Genomic DNA, 22,388 nt, shown 5'->3' with positions numbered 1-22,388 from the left:
TCTGACTAGCTTGTTTTGAGATGTTTGTCTGTTTGTCGTCACTGTCTGAGGTCAGACTGAGTGACGAGCTCAATGTAACGCGGAAGTGCAGTGGTCTCTCTATACTGGGCAAAACAGAGTCCATTCTCTTTGGTTCAAATAACAAACTCAGCAAGACCGACGGTTCAGTTACAGTGGGTGACAATATTGTCACAAGGAAAGAAGATATTACCTACCTGGGTTCCATCCTAGAGGCAAATCTTTCCTGTGACAAAATGGCATCCAATGTAATAAAAAAAAGTCAACCAACGAACTCGATTCTTGTACCGGATCTCCTCACTGGTAAACAAGAATACCCTGAAGACTCTGGCAGGAGCACTCATTCAAGGGTACTACGACTATGCTTGCACCTCATGGTACCAAAGCACCTCAAAGGCGCTAAAAACAAAATTACAAACATCAAAACAAACTGGTCAGACTACTGCTTGACCTTACTCCTAGAACCCACCTCACCCCTGCCCACTTTGACAACCTAGGATGGCTTAGAGTAGACGACAGAGTACAGCAACTTGCAATGGGCCTGGTCTACAAGATACACTACGACCAAGGTACCCATGTACATGTCAAAATACTTCCCAAAGGTCAGTGAATACCACGATCACAACACCAGAGGGAGCTCCACAAATCATGTTAAACCCAGATTCGGCTCAAACAAGGGACTAAACACGTTTCGCAATTATGCCACATCAATGTGGAACGCCCTACCCAAAGCTGTAAAGGAATGTGAATCACTACCCACTTTCAAAAACACTCTCAAAAAACACCTAAGGGAGACTGCAACTCGAAACTGGCCCCTGTAAATGTCCGAACACAACCCCCTCCAATGTACAGTAAATTACCAAGTATGGTATTGTCAATATTCCAATGTACAGTTTTGTTTGTACAGTTGTACAGTGTCCCCCACCCACCCCTCCTACCCAACCCCCCCCCCCCCACTCCTACCCAACCCCCCCCCCCCCCCCACCCAACCACCTCCAATGTACAGTCCCCCCCCCCCCACCCCCCCCCCCCCTACCCAATCCAATGTACAGTTTCTACGTCAAATGTATATACTCTTTTTTCTGTATCACAAACAGTACTGTATTTGCAAATCTGGTATGTCATAAATGTATAGATGTAGCAGTACTGTCTATCTGTATGTCATGTATGTCATATATGTTACGATGAATTGAAAATGGGGGACCCTGATGTAAAACAAGACAAAAGTCTTTCTCTGGTCTGCATCCCCTTAACAATTGTATGTATTGAGCTGTACTGTACTGTACCCATTCTGCAATCTGTTAATAAAGTTTTCAATCAATCAATCAATCAATCAATCAATCAATCAATCAATCAATCAATCAATCAATCAATCAATCAATCAATCAATCAATCAATCAATCAATCAATCAATCAAAGTCACGAGCTCCATGTAACGCGGAAGTGCAGTGGTGGGGTCAGAGTCACCGTAAGTCACGAGCTCCATGTAACGCGGAAGTGGAGTGGTCTCTATACTGACACGTCACTGTCTGGGGTCAGAGACCGGAGGAGCAAAGATGGCGACCACCTACGAGAGCTTCAACCTGTAAGTCTTGTTAGAAAACGAATTGTTATATATTTGCTTGTGGTATGTCATATTGATATAGAGCGAAGATATACGTGTTGTTGTTACAGAATAGTTTCGGATAATTCTCAGAAAGAACGGCTCTGTTTGGGGCTCGTTGGGACCCGCTCTCGTCGTTGTTGTTATTAATTCTTCCCACAGCAACAGAGCGGCTAACAAGCTAACATGCTAGCTAGCTGTGTCGCTGGTTAACCTGCGAGGATGTGCATTAAGTTACTGTTCAGTTCACATGAGTTATGTCAGTAATAATAAACAAGTCTGGGGTTTGAGAGATTCGAGACCGATTGAATGAAATAGTGTTCACGTCGATGTGTACTATGGACCTGTGGCATGACGTTAGCCGGTCCAGGGGATTGTGGAAACTTCTTCCCCCTCAAAATCATGTATATACTCTATTTTTTAGACTCGTTTTGTATCACAAACAGTGCTGTATTTGTAAATCTGGTATGTCATACATGTCTAGATGTAGCAGTACTGTCTATCTGTATGTTGTAGTGACGGAGGAAAGAGGAATAAACGGAGGTAACGTAATGCTTGTTTATTGTACAAAGCCACGTCAGTAAACAAGAACACAAGAGCACATGAATCGCTAACACAGTAATGAATGAATAACAGTGAGTGCAACCGCAATAGATGTCCCCTCTGGCTGCGGCGCCAGATCATTCGTTCCCTCCCACTACACAACACAGTCAGAGGAGAACACAAACCAATACTGTAGTCACTACACCAGCCCCCCCAGTGTTCACCTCAATATACGAAATCCTCACGGTCAGGAGGTGCGGGAGGGGGTGTGACAGCGTCCGTCACATCCTCCTGCCGAGCAGGATGGGGGTCAGTGACCAGACGCTCACGAGCGGCGGGAGGTCTGAGGGGTCGCAGGGGGGAATGGCCCCGGCCTGCGCGGCGGCAGGGCCAAGTCCAGGGGCAGTTCGATCCACGGACACACACTCAGGCCTACCCCTCACGTCGACCACAAAGTTCTTGGCCCTGGCCTCGATGACGCGGAAGGGTCCGTCGTAAGGAGCGCGTAGCGGAGTCCTGTGGCCATCGTGACGGATGAACACGAACCTCGCCGAGTGCAGCTCCGGGGGCATCCTCGACGTAGGGACCCCTCACCCCATGCTGCGTAGTCGGGACCGGGACGAAAGTCCTGGCGCTGTCCAGCAGCGAGGCGCGCTGAGCAGCGGCAGACCAGGGCTCTGTCGACCTGGGAATAAAGTCACCGGGGACCCGTAACGGCTGTCCAAAAACCAGCTCGGCCGACGGCGACTGGAGGTCCTCCTTTGGCGCCGTCCTGAGCCCCAGCATGACCCACGGGAGCTTGTCCAGCCAGTCGCCGTCCGTGAGGCTGGCTCGAAGGGCGGCCTTCATGGAGCGATAAACGCTCGCAGAGCCCATTTGCCTGCGGATGGTAGGCGGTCGTACGGTGGAGCTTGACCCCCAGACTCTCCGCCACCGCCGCCCACAGTTCCGAAGTGAACTGTGAGTCACGGTCAGAGGAGAGATCAGCCCGGGTGCCGTAGCGGGAGACCCACACCGCGATGAACGCCCGGGCCAGGTCGGGGGCCGTCGTTGAGGAGAGTGGGACCACCTCCGGCCAGCGAGTCGTCCTGTCCACCATGGTGAAAAGGTAGTTGTATCCGTGCGAGGGGGGCAGCGGTCCTACCAGGTCCATGTTGACATGGTCGAACCTCCGCTCGGGCACGGAGAACTGTTCCAGGGGGGCCTTGATGTGTCGATGCACCTTGGCGCGCTGGCAGGCGGTGCACGTGTCGACCCAGGCTCTCACATCCCTCTTGAGCCCTTGCCATACAAACTTCTCCGACACCAGTCGCGAGGACGGCTTCCTGCCAGGGTGAGACAAGCCGTGTATGGCCTCGAAGGCAGGGCGTCTCCAGTTGGCGGGGACTACCGGCCGGCGGCCGCGGCTGACCCATGGAGACGTCGCACAAGAGCGTAACCCCCGCGTCACCGAACACTACCTCCTCCAGGCGCAGTCCAGTGTCCGACGACTTGAGCGCTTGGACGGCAGGATCGGCGCCCTGGTCCGCAGCCATGCTGACGTAGTCCAAACCCAGCTGCACCGCACCGACCACCGCCCTTGAGAGACAATCTGCCACCTGGTTGGACTTCCCAGCAACGTGCTGGATGTCCGTGGTGAACTCAGACACGTAGGCGAGCTGGCGCTGCTGGCGGTCGGACCACGGCTCTGCCGCCTTGGACATGGCGTGCGTGAGCTGCTTATGGTCCACATAGGCCGTAAACTCGCGTCCCTCTAGCAAGAAACGGAAGTGCCTGACAGCTAGCCACAGCCCGAGGAGCTCCCTGTCGAACGTGCTGTACCTCTGTTCCCTGGGCGACAGCTGGCGGCTAAAGAAGGCAAGCGGCTGCCAGGCGTCCCCAACCCACTGCTCGTACACCGCTCCCACAGCAAAGTCAGAGGCGTCCGTGGTGAGAGCGGTGGGCGCAGAGGGCGAGGGGTGGGCCAACATGGCCGCGCGGGCCAGGGCCTCCTTGGTGTCTTGAAAAGCCTTGACCCGCTCTGTCGTCCAGTCCACCGGCTGCTTCAGCGTCTTGCCCTTCTGGGCGTCGTACAGAGGCCGCAGGATGTGAGCGATGTGGCGGAGGAAGCGATAATAAAAGGTCACCATCCCGATGAACCCCTTGAGCTCGCTGACTGTGCGGGGGTGCGGAAATGCGGCGACCGCTTCCACCTTCGAGGGGAGGGGGGTCACCCCCTCTGCGGAGACCCGGTGCCCGAGGAAGTCGATGGCGCCCCGCCCGAACTCACACTTCGCCGGGTTGACGATCAGCCCATGCTGGCTGAGCCGTGAGAACAGGGTTCGGAGGTGGGACAGGTGCTCCTCCTCTGTGGTGCTCGCTACGAGGATGTCGTCCAAGTAGACGAAGAGGAATGGCAGGTCCCGGAGCACCGAGTGCATGAGGCGTTGGAAGGTCTGCGCCGCGTTCTTCAGGCCGAAAGGCATTCTCAGGAACTCGAAAAGCCCAAAGGGCGTGACGACGGCCGTCTTGGGGACGTCCTCGGGGTGCACCGGTACCTGATGGTACCCCCGTACCTGGTCCATTTTTGAGAAGAAGCGATTGCCTGCCAGGTTCGCTGCAAAGTCCTGGACATGCGGGACCGGGTAGCGGTCAGGCTTGGACGCGTCGTTGAGGCGTCTGTAGTCCCCACATGGGCGACACCCACCGTCTGACTTAGGGACGATGTGCAGGGGAGACGCCCAGGGGCTGTTCGAGTGTGCAAACTCCGCCCTGGCGACGGCCAGCTTCTCCGGGTTGAGGCGTCTGGCCCTGGCGTAGAGGGGAGGCCCACTGGTCTCAATGTGGTGCTCCACCCCGTGTTTCACCGTGGGCGCGTAAAAAGTGGGCTTGCCCAGGTCGGGGAACTCAGCGAGTAGCCGAAGGTACTGGTCACTTTCGGCGAGTGTATTGGACCACCCGCCGTAAACGGCCTCCCCCTGCGTACGCAAAGGAAGCGAAAGTCTGTGAGTTGACCAGGCGCTTGTTCCCCACGTCCACTAGCAGGTTGTGGGCGCACAGAAAATCCGCGCCAAGGAGGGGGAATGTGACAGCCGCAACGACAAAATCCCACGAAAAACATTGTCCTCCGAAGCACACGTCCACTGCCCTTGTGCCGTAAGAGCGGATGGGCGTGCCGTCCGCACCCGCCAACTGCGGACCGCGCTCCTCCCTTGCCACATCCGACCTCTCTGCCGGAATGATGCTCCACTGGGCACCCGTGTCGCAAAGGAAACTGCGACCATAGGCGGTGTCTCTGATGAAGAGCAGCCTGTTGGTGACGCCAGCGCTCTGGGCCACTACTGAGCGCCGGCCCGCCGTTTCCCGTAGGTCCGAAGGTGCAGGGCGAGCGGCACCGTCTGGCCTTGGCGCCAAACGTGGCATGGAAGAAGCAATGGCCCGCTGCGTTACTGTGCTGGCCAGAAGGTCTGGCGTCCTCCCTCGCTCTCCTGCGACGGTCCGGTGGCGGGGCGGTCGCGGGAGCGAGCAGGTCAGTGGACCGCTGAGGCATGGCCAAAACAAAACGGTCCGCCTCCCTGGCCAGTGCCATCCTCACTTGTGCCGGCAGCGTGCGCATGAACAGCTCCGTAAAGAGGATCATGGGGTCTTCGGTCCCCAGCAAATTCAGCATCCTCTCCATGCGCGCAGAAGGTCTCTCGTCTCCCAATTCCGACATAGCAAATAGGCGGCGCACCCTCTCTGCAGCGGACAGTTCAAAAGTATCTAGCAGTAGGGTCTTGAGGCGCTCATATTTGTTTGTCGCTGGGGGATCAGACAAAAAACCTACCACTCTAGCTGCGGTGGAGCTGCCCAACACTGCCACCGTGTGGTTGTACCGGTCGTCGTCGTCACCCACGTTGCTCTTGTTGAAGTTTGCTTACACAATAGCAAACCATGCAGCCGGAGTCGACTCCCAGAACTCAGGTAGCCTGAGCGTGGGCGCGCGCGCACCATGCGCTTCCCTGACGGGGGATGGTGATGGCTGCCGATGGCCTGAACGTCTTTCTCGTCCGGACATTTTGAAAGAATGTTCGTTCGCTGATTATTGTACACAATTCGCTGTAACAAAAATCTGCGTCGGGGTCACCAGTGTAGTACTGGAGGAAAGAGGAATAAACGGAGGTAACGTAATGCTTGTTTATTGTACAAAGCCACGTCAGTAAACAAGAACACAAGAGCACATGAATCGCTAACACAGTAATGAATGAATAACAGTGAGTGCAACCGCAATAGATGTCCCCTCTGGCTGTGGCGCCAGATCATTCGTTCCCTCCCACTACACAACACAGTCAGAGGAGAACACGAACCAATACTGTAGTCACTACACCGTCATGTATGTCATATTTTCGTCTTGTTTACATCAGGGTCCCCCATTTTCAATTCATCATAAGTTATGATGAATTGAAAATGGGGGACCCTGATGTAAACAAGACGAAAGTCTTTCTCTGGTCTGCATCCCCTTAACAATTGTGTGTATTGAGCTGTACTGTATTGTACCCATTCTGCAATCTGGTAATACAAATGTCAATCAATCAATCAATGTTCGCTACTTAACAAGTCACAACGGGAAACTTGCCAGAACAGATATGCAACCCCTCTTTGGCAGCTGATAATGATGGTTAGCTTCATACAGTACTGTAGCTACATTTACATTTGCTCTTGTTGTTGTCATTTACCAACAGGCACACTACACCCGAGAAGTTTTATATTGAAGCTTGTGACGATGGTTCGAATGATGTTCTTGCCATTGACAGAGTGTCGACGGAGATGACCCTCACAGGTAATTTATTTAATTTGGGGGGGGGGGGGGGGGGGGGCAACGAGGAAACAAAAATGGATGTTTCTGATCATATGTTTAAATATCTCACCTGTCGAATTCTGGATGTAGTCATATATCCAACACCAGGGTGCCTGAGACAAAATCTCATCTCATACTTTTATATCTGTAGATACTATATCTGTACATATCCCTTACTTACTCTTACTAGTTACGCTGGTGGTCAGTACAACTTACTACCATAGTGTCTTTATACCTGTATCACTGTACATATGAATACTACAACTCATACATCTGATTAGCACTATTACTTAGTACTGTAGTACTCATTTATATTTTTGTTATCCAGTTTAATCATTACATTGTATATGACTATTGCACTTTATTGTTACATTTGCACTGTTGGATGCCAAACTTATTTTTGTTGTACTGTACTTGTGCTGTATGATGACAATACATTTGAATCTTGGAGGTGTTTGGCTATCACAGATACTGTCTATGTGCAGAAAATGGCTTCGGTTATTCAATCACACCCTCTAGTAATGCCGATGTGCTGGTATTATGATGATAGGAATGAATCCAGAGTTGTTTGGCACAGGGTTTGAAATTAACGGGGGCTTGGGGCAAAAATGCCCTCGAAAATTGACCAAATGCCATCGAAAATCAGTTAAGGGGGGCAAGAAAAGCCCCTGACAGTTTACTAATTATATATATGCTCTACAGTGCGAGCATTTCCCTCGTATTTGCCCCTAAAATAATATTTGTGTGTGCGAACCGGAAAAATCATTTACTTGCAGTGTGCGAGATGAGTGAAGATTACAAAACGGCTCCGCTGTTAATAGTTCAGAAACTGGACTGAAATTCAGTTTTTGGGTGGAATGTTTGTTGCAAGGAGGGAGGGAGGCGGGGCCCGCTGCGTGTTACAGGGTACTTGAGAGGTGCGAACGCAGACAGACAGAGAGCTCTGCTTTCATCAAGCATGCATAGTGTAACATTAAGTTACACTGCTATCTTAACGTTAGCAAGCTAAGCATCTGCATAGCGCAACCTGTGTAACGTTAAGTAACTTGTGTTCGGCGGGGAAAGACCGTTCCATTTGTAACACAACTTCAAAGAATAACATCCAAATCCGATCCCGATGCGCATTTCCCTCATTCCACAGCGCTGAGCGTGCAACGTATTTCATTGATAGATCTGGCCAGAGCCTATACTCACAAACGTTCCAGTGCTGTCTTCGGGATGATTTTTGTCCAAACGTCCATTCAAAACTTGTATTATGAAATAATTCTGGGATGTCTGACTATTTCCCTATGCATTGGTGCGAGTTCAGCTGACAGTCCATAGAGTCCATGACATAAGTTCATGAGATGCTCTGTTCTTTTGTTGTGTTTGAGGTGGATGTTGTTGCGTGTGTGGGGTTTTTCATGTATCAATTTGAAACAAGCCTCTTGACTGTTGGAATTAGGGATGTTAAAAATAAAATAGCTAATAATATTATTCAATATTAGACATTCATTGATCCAGAGGCAACCGGCTATTCGTCTGCTATTTGTAGATATATCAAGACAACAACACAACTTGCCCTCAGGGACAATCATATTTAATCTATTTAGATAGAGTATGTATGTATTATTTACAGATAATTGAAGGTACCTCAAAACATGAAACCAAGCCATGTCACACATCGTGTGTGTGTGTGTGTGTGTGTGTGTGTTACTTGAACAATTGTCACTGTGCTCCTAAGTTTCTTTGTGTGCTCCTAAATTTGTATTTAGATTTTATTTATTAACATTTTATTTAGGAGCACATGTGCTCCTTGGGAAAAAGGTTAGCGTAGAGCCCTATATATGGAGACATTAACATTACGTTATCAAACATAGGGACGAAGACTGTAAAAAAAAGTGTCAACAATGTTTTATAATCTTTATGTTAACACTTTGGTTGCCATGGGTTAAATTCATGATATACCATAGGTTGCCGGCTCTATTTGTCTATGGAGAAGTACCCCTTCTTTGCATGGCTATAACTTTTTAAATTATATTGCTACATTGCCATTATTAGGGCCCATTCAAAGTCCTATATGTATTGTTCATTGTGTAGCAACGTTAAACTTTTTCATTCACATATTCATAGTAAAGTATGGTCTAATGCAGGGGTTCCCAAACTTTTCAGGCCGCGGCCCAAAAAATAAGGCATCAGAGAGCCGCGGCCCAATGCACATCGTCAGGCTTTTTTTTTTTTTTTTTTTGTCATGCGACCGATTTTTTAAGCCAAATATCACTTCAATCCTATTAAGTTAGTTCAAGTTAGTTATTCATTTATATGTGCAATTTATGAGAGGGCTAACTTGTTGCAAAATAATAATGATAATAATAATAATAATAGCCTCATTAAAATACTATTTTGCTTCGGTTGTTTTCAGCGTTTTATGTGCATAGTTATTTAGTTTGAAATATTTCGTTGAAATAAGTAGATTTTTCGTTTTTGTTTATTTATTAAGTTAATATAAAACCATATAGTCACATTTTAGAATGTGTAAATGCATGCTTTTAATGTTTTTTAAGTGGCGAGTGACTTTTTTTGTTATTGCAGTCGCTCCCCTTCCGTCTGCTTTGGGATAGGACTCAGGAGCAGAGGTGGTTGAAACGCGCAAACTTCACACGCACTAATAAGCATTGGAGGCTATTAACAGTTTCACTATTAACAAGTTTCACCTGAAGAAGGCAAACGCGAAACATTGGTGACAATAAACAGCAAAGAGACAATTGAGTGTGCAACTTTCTTTATCGTTTTCAGTACGTTCTGTCAGTCTGCACCTCTTAAACGTTTTTGGGTGTGCTCCACCTTGTGCTATTAACATGCACAATAACTACACACAATAACAAAAACAACACAATAACCAAACAACCATGAAATGAATATAGGCCCTACATATAGATTCTATGATTATGAAAAACGTGTAGGCCTATGTACTTCAGAAAATGAACTATTTAAAAGCATCACAGTAGTTTGCTATATATAAAGAGATTATTATCACTTGCAGACTGATTGTCACAGATTCAACTAATATTATTTTATCATTCATCATGCTGCATATTTATTGCGTGGACTTGGGCTGTCTCTAACAAAGTGTGATGCCATGCTGTCACGCAGTCTGTCAACCCTCTCTCCTGTGGTGCGTTTATGGACGCCTGCATCACACCTGAATGAGAGTATAACAACGATGTTATGGTTCTGACCGTTTCCCCCCTGCTCACAGACATAGGAGGTGGTTGTGAAACATGCAAACGTTACGCAGTAATAAGCATTGGATGCTTTTAACACGCACAATAACTATACACAAAATAACACAATAATCAAACTATAAAATTAATACATATAGCGCGTTTAATTTAGTATAGGCGCCGCTAATGTTCAACTCACCTAATGAGATGGATGGGCACTATGCTTGGAGCACAACAAGTCCAGTCTGGGCTTGATTTTGGAGACAGCGACTCGGAGATCATCCTCCACATTCAGACGTGATCTGTACTTGTTTTTTATATAGGTCAGGGCAGAGAATGTTTTTTCGCATAGGTATGTCGATCCAAATGGCAACAATACATCCATTGCGGCATTGGATAGCTGTGCGTATTCCCCCTCAACGGATATCCAGAACTCAGCCAGCGGCTTGGACTGAAACTCCGTCTTTAAGGTTCGGTCGCTTGACAGTTCAACAAGCGCATCCTCCAGGTCGGATGGCAGGTGTGATGCTGTTACTGTGAATGGGGATCTTATCCAGTCATGCTGTTCTGGTGCTGTTTCCTCGGGGAAATACTTTTTAAATCGTTCAAGAAGGGCTTTGAGGTGACTGGTTATGGACATCTTCACTGTGTTCACACTGAGTTCATTTTCCTCCATAAACTCATCCAGCTCTGGAAACATATCAATCCTGCCCATTGCTACCCGTGCAATCCAACGCTCGAGTTTCCTCATGAACGCCAGTATTTTGTCATTGAGCGACAGGATGCTTGTATTTTCACCCTGTAGTGAGAGATTAAGTCCATTCATTTTATCAAATATGCCAGACAGATAGGCTAGCCTTGTTATCCAGCCAGGATCGGAGAGGTGGGCAGCGAGCTGGGGCGCATTCTCCGCCAGAAACAAGCGCACCTCATCCCGCAGCTCAAACAGGCGCGTGAGGACATTTCCTCGTGAAAGCCACCGCACCTCAGTATGGAACAGCAGGCCTTCATGCTCAGAGCCCATTTCGTTGCAGAGAGATGCAAACAGCCTGGTGTTGAGTGGACGAGATTTTATATAGTTGACTATTTTTATGGCTGTGTCAAGAACACCTTTAAGCTCTGCATCGAGCGTTTTGCCCGCAAGAGCTTCTCTGTGAATGATACAGTGTGTGAACTTCACGTGAGGTGCCACTTGCAAGACTCTGGCTTTCAGTCCTTTATTTTTCCCCACCATCGCCCCAGCGCCGTCGGTACACACACCAACACACTCGTTCCAAGACAGTCCCTCCTCTTTCAGTTTCTCATCCAGTTTTAGGAAAACATCCTCACCTGTGCATGTTCCCTCCAGTGCAGTGCACACAAGCATGTCCTCCTCCAGCTTCCCATCAAATGTGTACCTCACAAATACAAGCAACTGGGCACAGTTCGAGATATCTGTCGATTCGTCTAGTTGCAAAGCATATTTGCCTTGCTTCACTCTGTCAATAAGCTGACACTTGATGTCCTGGGCCATATCTGTGATGCGCCGGGCAATTGTGCCGTTCGAGAGCGGCACGGATTCAATTTCACGAGCCAGTTTATCCCCATGCATATTCCGACTCAAAGCTATAGCAGCGGGTTTGATGAGAGTTTCCCCGATTGTGTGTGGCTTTTTTGCCCGAGCAATTAAATATGCCACCTCATATGAGGCCTTTTGCGCTTTCGCAGGGACTGATGTTTGTGTATATATCACCTTGTTTTGGCCTAGCAACTCTCGCTCTTTTCGGCGAAAAAAATCAACGTGTTTCTCAGCGAGAGAGGGGTGCTTTGTTTTTAAATGCCGTATCATTTTGGAAGGCTTTAAGCTTTCATTTGAAAGGACGTCGGCACACACGACACATTGAGGAAGTTGCACCTCGTTCACAACTTTACATATGAATCCATGTTGGATATATTCCTCACGATATTTTCGATATCTATGACTATAGGTAGGCTGTCGCTGGTCCAACTTTGGGTCGGTGCTTCTTTGTGTCGCACTTGGCCCTGGTCCCACATCATCCACATGGCTACTTTGACTATCACCTCCTCCCAATCCCGTGTCAGTTGATGGCCTTTCTGGCGGTGGAACTGCTTCTCGACTCTCCTCCGCTGGCTTCTCTGCTTCTCTGCTTTTTGCCGCAATTAACCAACGTTTCATTTTGAATTTGAGCTAGCTAGCAACAAGTATACATTTGCAACCGAAATTCAAATAACCACAGTGTGTGTCGCTAGTGTCTCGCCGTACCTCAAGTCAATCAAGAGTTTTATTTGTCACGCATACGAGTATACAAGGTGGTCTTGCCCGCAACGATTGTGCATAATAATATATAATAGAATCCAATAATACCTGTCACGTGCATTATGTATACGGACCATGGAAATTCATAGGCTGAATATTATTTATTATCATTTATTAGCATTTCTTTTTACCAGTAATGTAATTTTTTTTTTTTTTTTTTTATTATTATGGGACATTCTGGAAATCATCTCGCGGCCCTCCCGTGGCTGCTCGCGGCCCACTTTTGGGTCGCGACCCCAACTTTGGGAACCACTGGTCTAATGTATAAGTATGTTTTCATCTCTTTCTGCAGCTTTCTCCAGAACGTGATCTATAGCCCCAAATACATTATATTGATGATGCAATACAGTTTTATGGCAATCAGCGCGATATAAAAAATTCCAACTAGACGTACTTCTAGAAGTTACTACACGTCATCTGATGTTGACCGGATGGGCTAGGGGGCGTTTATAATTCCGTGGGCAGCGTTATACCAATCATCTAATGTGGGTCAAATGTTGATAATAGCAGTTAGTATCGAAGACGGTAACGTTACACGCTAAAACTCACCCCAGTCTCCGCGCGCCGTTGGGCGATCATCGTAGAGTAGAAATTTTATCATTATGGGATGTAGATTTACCCGGTCCATCTCCAGCTTGTATAATGGTATATACGTCCAAATCATGTTGTTTATCGAGTTATTGGCAATCGATCGCTGTGTATTGTGACGAGCTAGAATGCCGGGACCTATAGCGAGTGCCCGGAAGTAATACGGCCGTCCAGCACAACCTCTATGCCACTTCCTGTTAAGCGATTGCGCCGATCGGCCACCAGATGGCGCTCCTGAACCGCCAGAGAGATCAGTGGGTCCTCCTGGTGGATCTCAGGCCAGCGGAGGGGACATATGAATCCGATCGCAGATTTTTGAAATATTGATATAAGGACGCTGTAAAGCGTCCTCCGGCAACTTGAGCATGGCCGGGAATGACGCTTTTAAGCGTTTCCTGGCAGCCAAAGTGTTAATTTTCATTATAAAAATGTTGTGCCCCCGAAATACAAAAAAAAGCCCCCGAAAATCAATTAAGGGGGGCAAAAAAAGCCCTTGAATTTATTTTTAAATTTCTAACCCTGGTTTGGCATGATCCAAGCTTTTCTCATTCACTCATGTAATTTAGTTTATTTTATGTATTGCTTCCACAAGGAGATGTATGTATGTATTTTGTAATGCAAAAAAAAAATATTTAATTCATTACATCATTTTGTTTTTGCTAAATTATGTACTGAATTATGTTTTTTTGTTAGTTTTTTTGTAAATAATGTAATGTAAAAAGGGTAGGCAATTATAAGTATCGGCTTCAGCCTACTACACCTTTTTGCAGGGCTGTACGCTAAGCTTTTTCACTAGGGGCACACTTGCCCCTAAATGAGAAATTTAGGGGCAAAAAATATTTTTTAGGGGCACATTTTTAAATAACAATTTTACAATTATTTATATCGATTGTTTTTTATTTAAAAAAAAAGAAGAAAAAAAATTATATTTTAATAAAATATATATATTATATAATCATACTTGTAGTTGTATTATCTGCGAGACATCGCCACCACGCAACAAGTCAAAATGCTCGCTATATGCAACCAGCTCCACTGTCTGTGTGTACTCGAGTAGCCTCCAGCTACGGCCAGGATTCTCCGGAGCTGCAGCTGGACTAGGCTTGGGCGGTATGACGGTATTAAGGTATACCAGGGTATTTAGAAATACCTACGGTATTGATTTTCAATACCGTCCGTCACCGTCAAAATCACAGATGCGCTTCAGTTTCTATAACAGTGAAACGGAGTTTTGAGTGTAGTGCACACACTGAGTGTAGTGCACACACTCGCCAGCAGAGGGCGAGACCGCTCTAGTGGAGCGAGTGGGTCACAACGGTGTAATGTTGCGACAGTGCTGTGAAAATACCGTAAAGCGTTGTGACGAGAGCAGTGTTGTTGTGGTCCTTGTGGAGCAATCAGTCTCTTATTATATGTGAACTAAAGAGTACAAGGTTTACACAACAGCCCCCACCCGCCTTTTTATTGTATTTGTACCGTCCTGTACTATCCGCTGTCAGCTGTTTATCTCTCTCTGTGAGCTACTGAGCTTGAATAAATAGCGTTAGCTCACGTTAGTAGCGTTAGCTCTGCGGCTAATCTTGGATTACCCTGAACTAAATCAATGGCTAGGTTATAAAGCATTCGAGTAGTTTTTACTGCACATAGAAGTAGCCAAACAACGGGAGCATTTCGGGAGCATATGACCAAAACCCAGGCAATTTCTAGCCCTTAAGGAATCAAATAGTCTGCCATGGCTATAGGCTAGATGCTAACGCTAAAACGGTGCGGGCTTCTACCGGTGCGGGACGGGACTATCATTCTGAGAGCTGACGATGATTTGTTTACTTGGTAACACGTAACCCCCCCCCCCCCCCCCCCCCCCCCCCCCGCTGATGAAAATGAAAGTCATACCGTCAAATACCGTGCACCGGGGTATTATAACATAAAGGTTTGCCGGTTTGAAAATAATGATACCGCCCAAGCCTAAGCTGGACCCTATACTGTAGCCTCCAGCTACGGCCAGGATTCTCCGGCGCTGCAGCTGGACCCTATTGACTATATTCAGCGTGTCCTCAGCTCGAATACGCATCGACTCAGTGTTATAAGACATTGATATCAGGAGCTATCTGAACTATTTAGTTTAATGGGACGTTTCGTTTTGAACAGTAAGCTAACGCGAGCTATCATGCACTACTAGACTTGCTGGAGCATTTGTTGATATCAGTAGCTAGCCGGCTGGCAGGCTCACCGAGGTCCCAGTGTCCCACTAGAGACTAGTGTTTACAACAGCCACGGGTGCGGGAGGGCTGGAGGGCGTCTCTACATTTCGTAGCCGCATTTCTGCAGACCCCTCTCTGATTGGTGTAAGGTTATCGCGGTGCTCGCGCCAAGAAAAGAAAAAAGATGCCGCACATTAATATGGCAGCAAATCTTACAAGACGCGTCAGCAATGATGAGCGTTTTCCCTGTACTCCCCCATGTGAATCTAATCTGGATGCGTACCCTGAACTTGTGGATTCATCGTCTTGTTTACATCAGGGTCCCCCATTTTCAATTCATGATAACATATATGACATACAGGTAGACAGATCGACAGTACTGCTACATCTAGACATTTATGACATACCAGATTAGACATTTTCAATTCATTGTCTTGTTTACATCAGGGTCCCCCATTTTATACACATACACATATACCGATATGCATGCCCTACTTTGTTTACTTGTTTTATTGCACAATGTCGTTCTATTGACAGGACCTAAATAACTTATGTACATATACCGATATGCCCTACTCTGTTTACTTGTTTTATTGCACAATGTCGTTTTATTGGATTCTATTATATGTTATTACTATTGTATTATGCACATCGTTGCGGGCAAGACCACCCGCATTTCATTGTAAACTTGTATGCAAATAAACAACTTGTGACGAATAAAACTCTTGACTTGACTTGACCACCAGCCTCTCTCTCTTAAGGCATTAACTGGGTTAATTAATCTAAATGTTATATTGTAACTGTCTAGTTAGGCATTAACTGTGTTAATCTAAATGTTATATTGTAACTGTCTAGTTAGGCATTAACTGTGTTAATCTAAATGTTACATTGTAACTGTCTAGTTAGGCATTAACTGTGTTAATCTAAATGTTACATTGTAACTGTCTAAAGCATTAACTGGGTTAATCAGAAACTGTACATTGTAACGTTAATAGGTTTATTCACATAACGTTATTTCACGCGACACGTTCAACTTGTTTACACTCCCCACTTACGCTAACTGTACCATGACGCTCAACCAATCAGAGAGGGGCTTCGCTCAACCAATCAGAGAGGGGTCTGCAGAAATGGAGTTCAACCAATCAGAGAGGGGTCTGCAGAAATGCGGCTACGAAATGTAGAGACGCGGCTGGAGGAGGAGCAGCAGATGCCGCAGCTCTCTCCGTGTGTCTGAGTTCAGTTCAGTTCGGCTCACTATAGGAGGTCGAACGCGTCGAAAATATGAAGCAATACTAACTTTACTTTTCTTCATAGCTAAATCAGACAGTCAGCCAGTCTATCAGAGTGAGTGCTCAGTCGATTGTTCCCGCTGATCATACCTGCTGAGTGCTCACTGCTCAGCTCGCGTGAGTGACGTCATCGCGTCATCACACGCCTTGGATAATTTAGGAGTGAAATGCGAATGCAAGGCTTGAAAGCACTACTCGCAAGCCCGCCCCCAGATAATATTTACCAATCACAATGGCCAATTAAAGGGGCAATTCGCGATCATCTCATCGCAGTGTACAGCCCTGTTTTGGTAATTTTCTTTCTTTTATAAATGTTCTACTACTGTACATTGCTTTGTAAAAGAAGACCGAAAAAAAATCATTCATTCAGATGCAAGCATATGGCATTGGGCAGAAGCTGACATCCAGATCACCAGGGTGTCTGTTGCAACAGTGTTGTTAGCCTCTACTATGTGGAGCTATCACATGTCCTGTCTGCTTGAAGCCTTTTTACAACGCATCGCCGTTTCCGGGTTCCCGTTTTGCGCTCTGATTGGCCAGGTCATGTGACATGAGCGCCAATCGTGGGACGGCAAGTTTCTACACTGGTTAAGCTTAGGCACTCTTCGAAGTTGGTTAAGGTTAGAGTTTGTCTTTGAGCGTGACGACAAGTTCTTTCGCCGGTTAAGCTTAGGCACTAATTTCGAAGTTGGTTAAGGTTAGAGTTTGTCTTGGAGCATGGCGATAGAACGCCAGGTAGTTTGCAGGCTATTCGACGCGGAAATGGGCAAACACGCTATTGGGCGCACATGTCACATGACCTGGCCAATCAGAGCGCCGGAAACGCGGATGCGTTGTAAAAAGGCTACACGTCTGTCTGTCTGTCTGTCTGTCTGTTGAAACAGTGTTGTTAACCTCTACTATGTGGATCTATCACAGGTCTAGTCTGTTGCAACAGTGTTGTTAACCTCTACTACATGGATCTATCACAGGTCTAGTCTGTTGCAACAGTGTTGTTATCCTCTACTATGTGGATATATCACAGGTCTAGTCTGTTGCAACAGTGTTGTTATCCTCTACTATGTGGATCTATCACAGGTTTAGTCTGTTGCAACTGTGTTGTTATCCTCTACTATGTGGATATATCACAGGTCTAGTCTGTTGAAACAGTGTTGTTAACCTCTATGTGGATATATCACAGCTTTAGTCTGTTGCAACAGTGTTGTTAACCTTTACTATGTGGATCTATCACAGCTTTAGTCTGTTGAAACAGTGTTGTTAACCTTTACTATGTGGATCTATCACAGGTTTAGTCTGTTGCAACAGTGTTAACCTCTACTAAGTACGTGGAGCTATCACATGTAGGCAGGGAGCGAAATTAACTTTTTGACTCACCGGCCAGTGGCGGGTAGATGGGAAGAATCTACCCGCCAAGCATATTTCTTACCTGCCAAATTTTGTTTGATTAAAAAAAAATATATATATATATTTTATATACATTTTTTTTTAAATAAAATATATATTATATAATCATACTTGTAGTTGTATTATCTGCAAGACATCGCCACCACGCAATAAGTCAAAATGCTCGCTATCTGCAAACAGCTCCACTGTCTGTGTGTATACTTGAGTAGCCTCCAGCTCCAGCAAGGATTCTCCGGCGCTGCAGCTAGACCCTATACTAATACTCTACATTCAGCATGCAAGGATTCTCCGGCGCTGCAGCTGGATCCTATTGGTATAATGTTACGGTTCTTTGGTCAAATCACATTCATCAAGCCCTCAGCTAGAATACGCATTGAATCAATGTTATAAGACATTGATATCAGGAGCTATCTGTAGCTACTGCTAGCCCGCTAGATAACGTTAAGACAATTTAGTTTACTGGGACATATAGATCTAACGTGAGCTAGCTAACGTGAGCTAGCTAACGAGGGAACGGGGGTATTATGCACTCGAGTCGACTATTGCTGGAGCATTTGTTGATATCAGCAGCTATCAGTAGCTAGCCAGCTAGATACCGTTAGACAATGCCTCGTCATGTATTAAACTAAAAGTGAATAGTTGACTGGGTCATTGTTTAAACAGTAACGGTAGCTCATGGAGGTCCGCTCTAGACTAGAGCAGACTGCCTCTGTGTTGATACGAGCAGAAGCCAATAGTATCCCGCTGCAGGGCTGGGCGGATATGACTCGTTGCCACGTTTTTTTTCAAAATAAGAGTGTCATACGAACCGAATGTTGCTAACTGCCGGAGCCATCGATATTATGACTGGAGCTGCGCTTGGGGCAGAAATGAGACCCGCACAGATTTTCAAAATAAGAGTATCGTTATGAACTACACTGTACACGCCACACGGCGGGCAGACCTCTCAGTGGCAAGCGCTAAAGGTAAAAACTGAGCGCCAATGGCGGGTGGCGGGCTTACATTTCGCCCCCTGCATGTAGGGGTGTAATGATGCATTGATTAATCGAAATGCATCGATTCTAATGTGTTAGAATCGATGTATCGATTTGAATATGTTAGAATCTATTATAATCGAAAGTAATCGGGAAAAAAAATATATATATATATATTTTTTATGTTTTTTTTTGTGTGTATTGTTTTTATTGACCTATAGTACATTCATGATGAGTGAATCAGTTCCGCCAGCCACATTTGTGTATTCAACATTTTTGGGGGAATGAACTGATCGAATCGAATCGTGGTCAAATGAAGAGATTTCATGATGCATTGAATCGTTGCCTGAATAATCGTAATCGAATCGAATCGTTGTGAGGTCGCATCGTTACACCCCTAATCACATGTCTTGTCTTTGTTTTCCACTTCAGTGAGGAAGGACGTTCCTCCAGCCGCTGTGACTCGGCCGATATGTGGAATCATGGGGACGATGCGTTTGGTAGCGGGTAAGTCCCCGCGCCGTCTCACGGACAACAACCCGCAGTGTACACACACGACTGTGGCAGCAGGGCAAATATCAGTTCACACAACACGGTGGTAAACATAGATAGATAGACAGATAGACTTTATTGCCATTTCAACTCCATGGTTGATTGATATTTGTCTCTGTGCAATGCTCATTTCAGCATAAAACAGTGGGAAAAAACATACAGTATAAAAAACATACAATATAAAAACATACAAGAATACATATAATGCAATCCCTGAAGTAGAGTTATTTCACACACATAAAAAAAAATGCAACAGTGCTGCATAAAAGAGCGCAGTGCTCCATTTAAAGTGCATTATTGCCTTAATACATTGAGTGCCACGATTTATCGCTTGAATGCCAGCCTTTTGGGACAGATTTTCAGATATTTCATGATTTTTGCGGAGCTATTTCTATATTCTATATTATGGCTATGTGTCTAATACGCCCGTCGCTTATCAATGACTTGCTTGCAGTCAACATGTATGAAACGGATTGTTTTTTCATCAGTACATTTCCGTTTTATACCGTTTTGAAAAACGGACGTTTTTGGAAATGTATAGAAAAAAATAAAAGATTCCGCAGGAATCGCCCTTTAGTGGAATACACACAACACGTTGTCATTTTCCGGCTGATTTATGAATAGTTTTCAAATAAACGCTAGATTATCGATAGTATATGTGTACTTATGCACGCTAGAGAAGCGGGCTGAAAAATCTATTATCTATGACCTGGTCAGCGCTAACGTCATACACACATACACAAATAGGGGACACGTTGTGAACGCTGTGAAAAAAACATCTGATTACCCCAAGACTGGTAAAATAGATTCCTTACCTCACATCAGATGTTCTGCAAAAAGATTATTCCAATTCCATGCGTGCGGGAGGTGCTGGAGGGAGGAGCAGACGCCGCAGCACTGTGTGCAGCTACCGGTGTATGAGACAGAACTCAGCGAGTGAGATCGGTTTTGACGATCGGCGAAAATAAAGCATTATCACTGATCACCGATCGCATATTTATACTGATTATCGGCCGATAACGATCGGTGGCCGATCGATCGGGGCATCCCTAGATTTTAGAACACCTAGATTTATCGATAGCAATAGTAATATAACGTTAATGCAACAAAACAAATTCCTTGCTTTGTTAATCATAACGTTGATGCAGTAGAGTATGCCGTTGTGTTGGCTGTAACGGACATGAGAATAACATAACACTGTGTACACATTAAAATTGCGATAATCGATTCTAACATTTTCAAATCGATGCAGTTGAATTTTCCCCTTAGGATCGATGCATTGCGATGCATTGTTACACCCCTACACCAAAGTCACTGGTGTGCTAACTTGGCTAGCGTTATCAACAGCAGAGGTGGGTGCAAGCGGTGTGACGTAATTGGCAGAATAGACTGTCAATCAATGGTCTACCTGACACGCAAACTCATAAACAATGTTTCTGTACTGGAGGTGTACAGTATATCAATAGGCAACCCTGAAAGGATAATTTTTCTAGAAAAGCAACACTAGCCAAAACATAGGCACTGTATGCATAAAAGGGGCAAAAGCTAAAGTTAAGTGACTGTTACTTTTGTAGCAGTAGTTTGATTTGATAGGGACAGCACATGTTAATGAACATCAAGTACAAAATACAAAATGTAAACATGCAGGGATTTAGCAAGAGCTAATTTACACCAGGAGACAGCAAAACTCTTTCAATAAATAAATAGCCTGCTTAGGGTAAAGCATGGTGACAATCAATGATAAAAACAAGAAACAAGTTACATAAACTAAATCAGATTAAAAATGATCACAGTTCTGGTTTGCCTTAAGATGCAGTTTAAGATGGGTCTTGAACATGGAGTATGTGGGGCACTCTCTAATCACAACTGGTAGGCTATTCCAGTAGTTACCACCTTTAACAGAGAACACAGTTTTAGCATAGGTAGTATACCGAAAAGGCACCTTACAGTCCCCTCTACTGATGGCCCTGGTGGTAATGCCAGTGTCTCCTTTTTGTTCAATGTCACTGCCTTTTTTATTAGGCCTAGTTGTTGGCTACAACTTTGCCACAGTAGGCATTAATCACTTAATAGTTAAAATGTCTGTGTCCCATTCCCGTTTGCACATGCAGATACACACACACGCACACAGCGGGCCAGTGACTTTGGTGGTATGTGCTATTGCACAGATGTGTGTCCCGTTCCCGTTATCACAACTGGTAGGCTATTCCAGTAGTTACCACCTTTAACAGAGAACACAGTTTTAGCAAAGGCAGTATACCGAAAAGGCACCTTACAGTCCCCTCTACTGATGGCCCTGGTGGTAATGCCAGTGTCTCCTTTTTGTTCAATGTTGTTACAGGCCGGGCTACAGCTCCGCCTGGTGGGCGTGCTGGGCCGGTGCCTGTATGGTATATTACGTGTCTCACTTCCTTGGGAAGGGGTGTTTTGTTTACTTGTGCTTTCCAATACACTGCATTGAGAACCAGCGCGACTCGACTCTTTCATTGTACAGCTACACTTGCAAACATGGTGTCAGAAGTGGGATTAGGAGGACCCAAAGAGGATCTATATACGGCCCGTCGCTGAAACAGCTGTTTGCAATAACAGCGGACGTTTATGTGTTGTTTGGGTGAGAGTTTGTGGCGACAATGGCATCCAGCATTCCACCTCCGGAGCCAATGAAGATGACGGGAGACACGCTTTCGGAATGTTATCATATCACTCGATATCGATAATTATCGAAATTGTTATAAGTGTATCTACTGTGATTGGACCGATGGCTTGAGTGCAATGTGGGACTTGTAGTATTTTGAATGATTATCAGCGGAGAAAAAAGCACGATTGAGGCTGTAATCTTCACTCGCACACCGTGCAAGTAATTGATTTTTTTCGGTTCGC

General features: G+C 45.8%; 1 protein-coding gene across 1 annotated transcript in view; it reads left to right on the top strand.

Moving 5' to 3' along the window:
* Positions 1 to 1,553: 1,553 nt before the first annotated feature.
* sacm1lb (SAC1 like phosphatidylinositide phosphatase b) overlaps positions 1,554 to 22,388 on the top strand; it is a 91,399-nt gene continuing 70,564 nt past the window's right edge. Inside the window, 3 exon segments of the mRNA XM_084308045.1 lie at positions 1,554 to 1,603; positions 6,865 to 6,962; positions 19,389 to 19,463. Of these exon segments, the coding sequence (XP_084164171.1) occupies positions 1,575 to 1,603; positions 6,865 to 6,962; positions 19,389 to 19,463 (202 nt within the window). The 5' untranslated portion in view covers positions 1,554 to 1,574.

This window comes from Notolepis coatsorum (assembly GCF_963971535.1).
Source record: "Notolepis coatsorum genome assembly, chromosome: 2".
NCBI classification, from domain to species: Eukaryota; Metazoa; Chordata; class Actinopteri; order Aulopiformes; family Paralepididae; genus Notolepis; species Notolepis coatsorum.
This window is presented reverse-complemented; position numbering and strand designations above follow the sequence as displayed.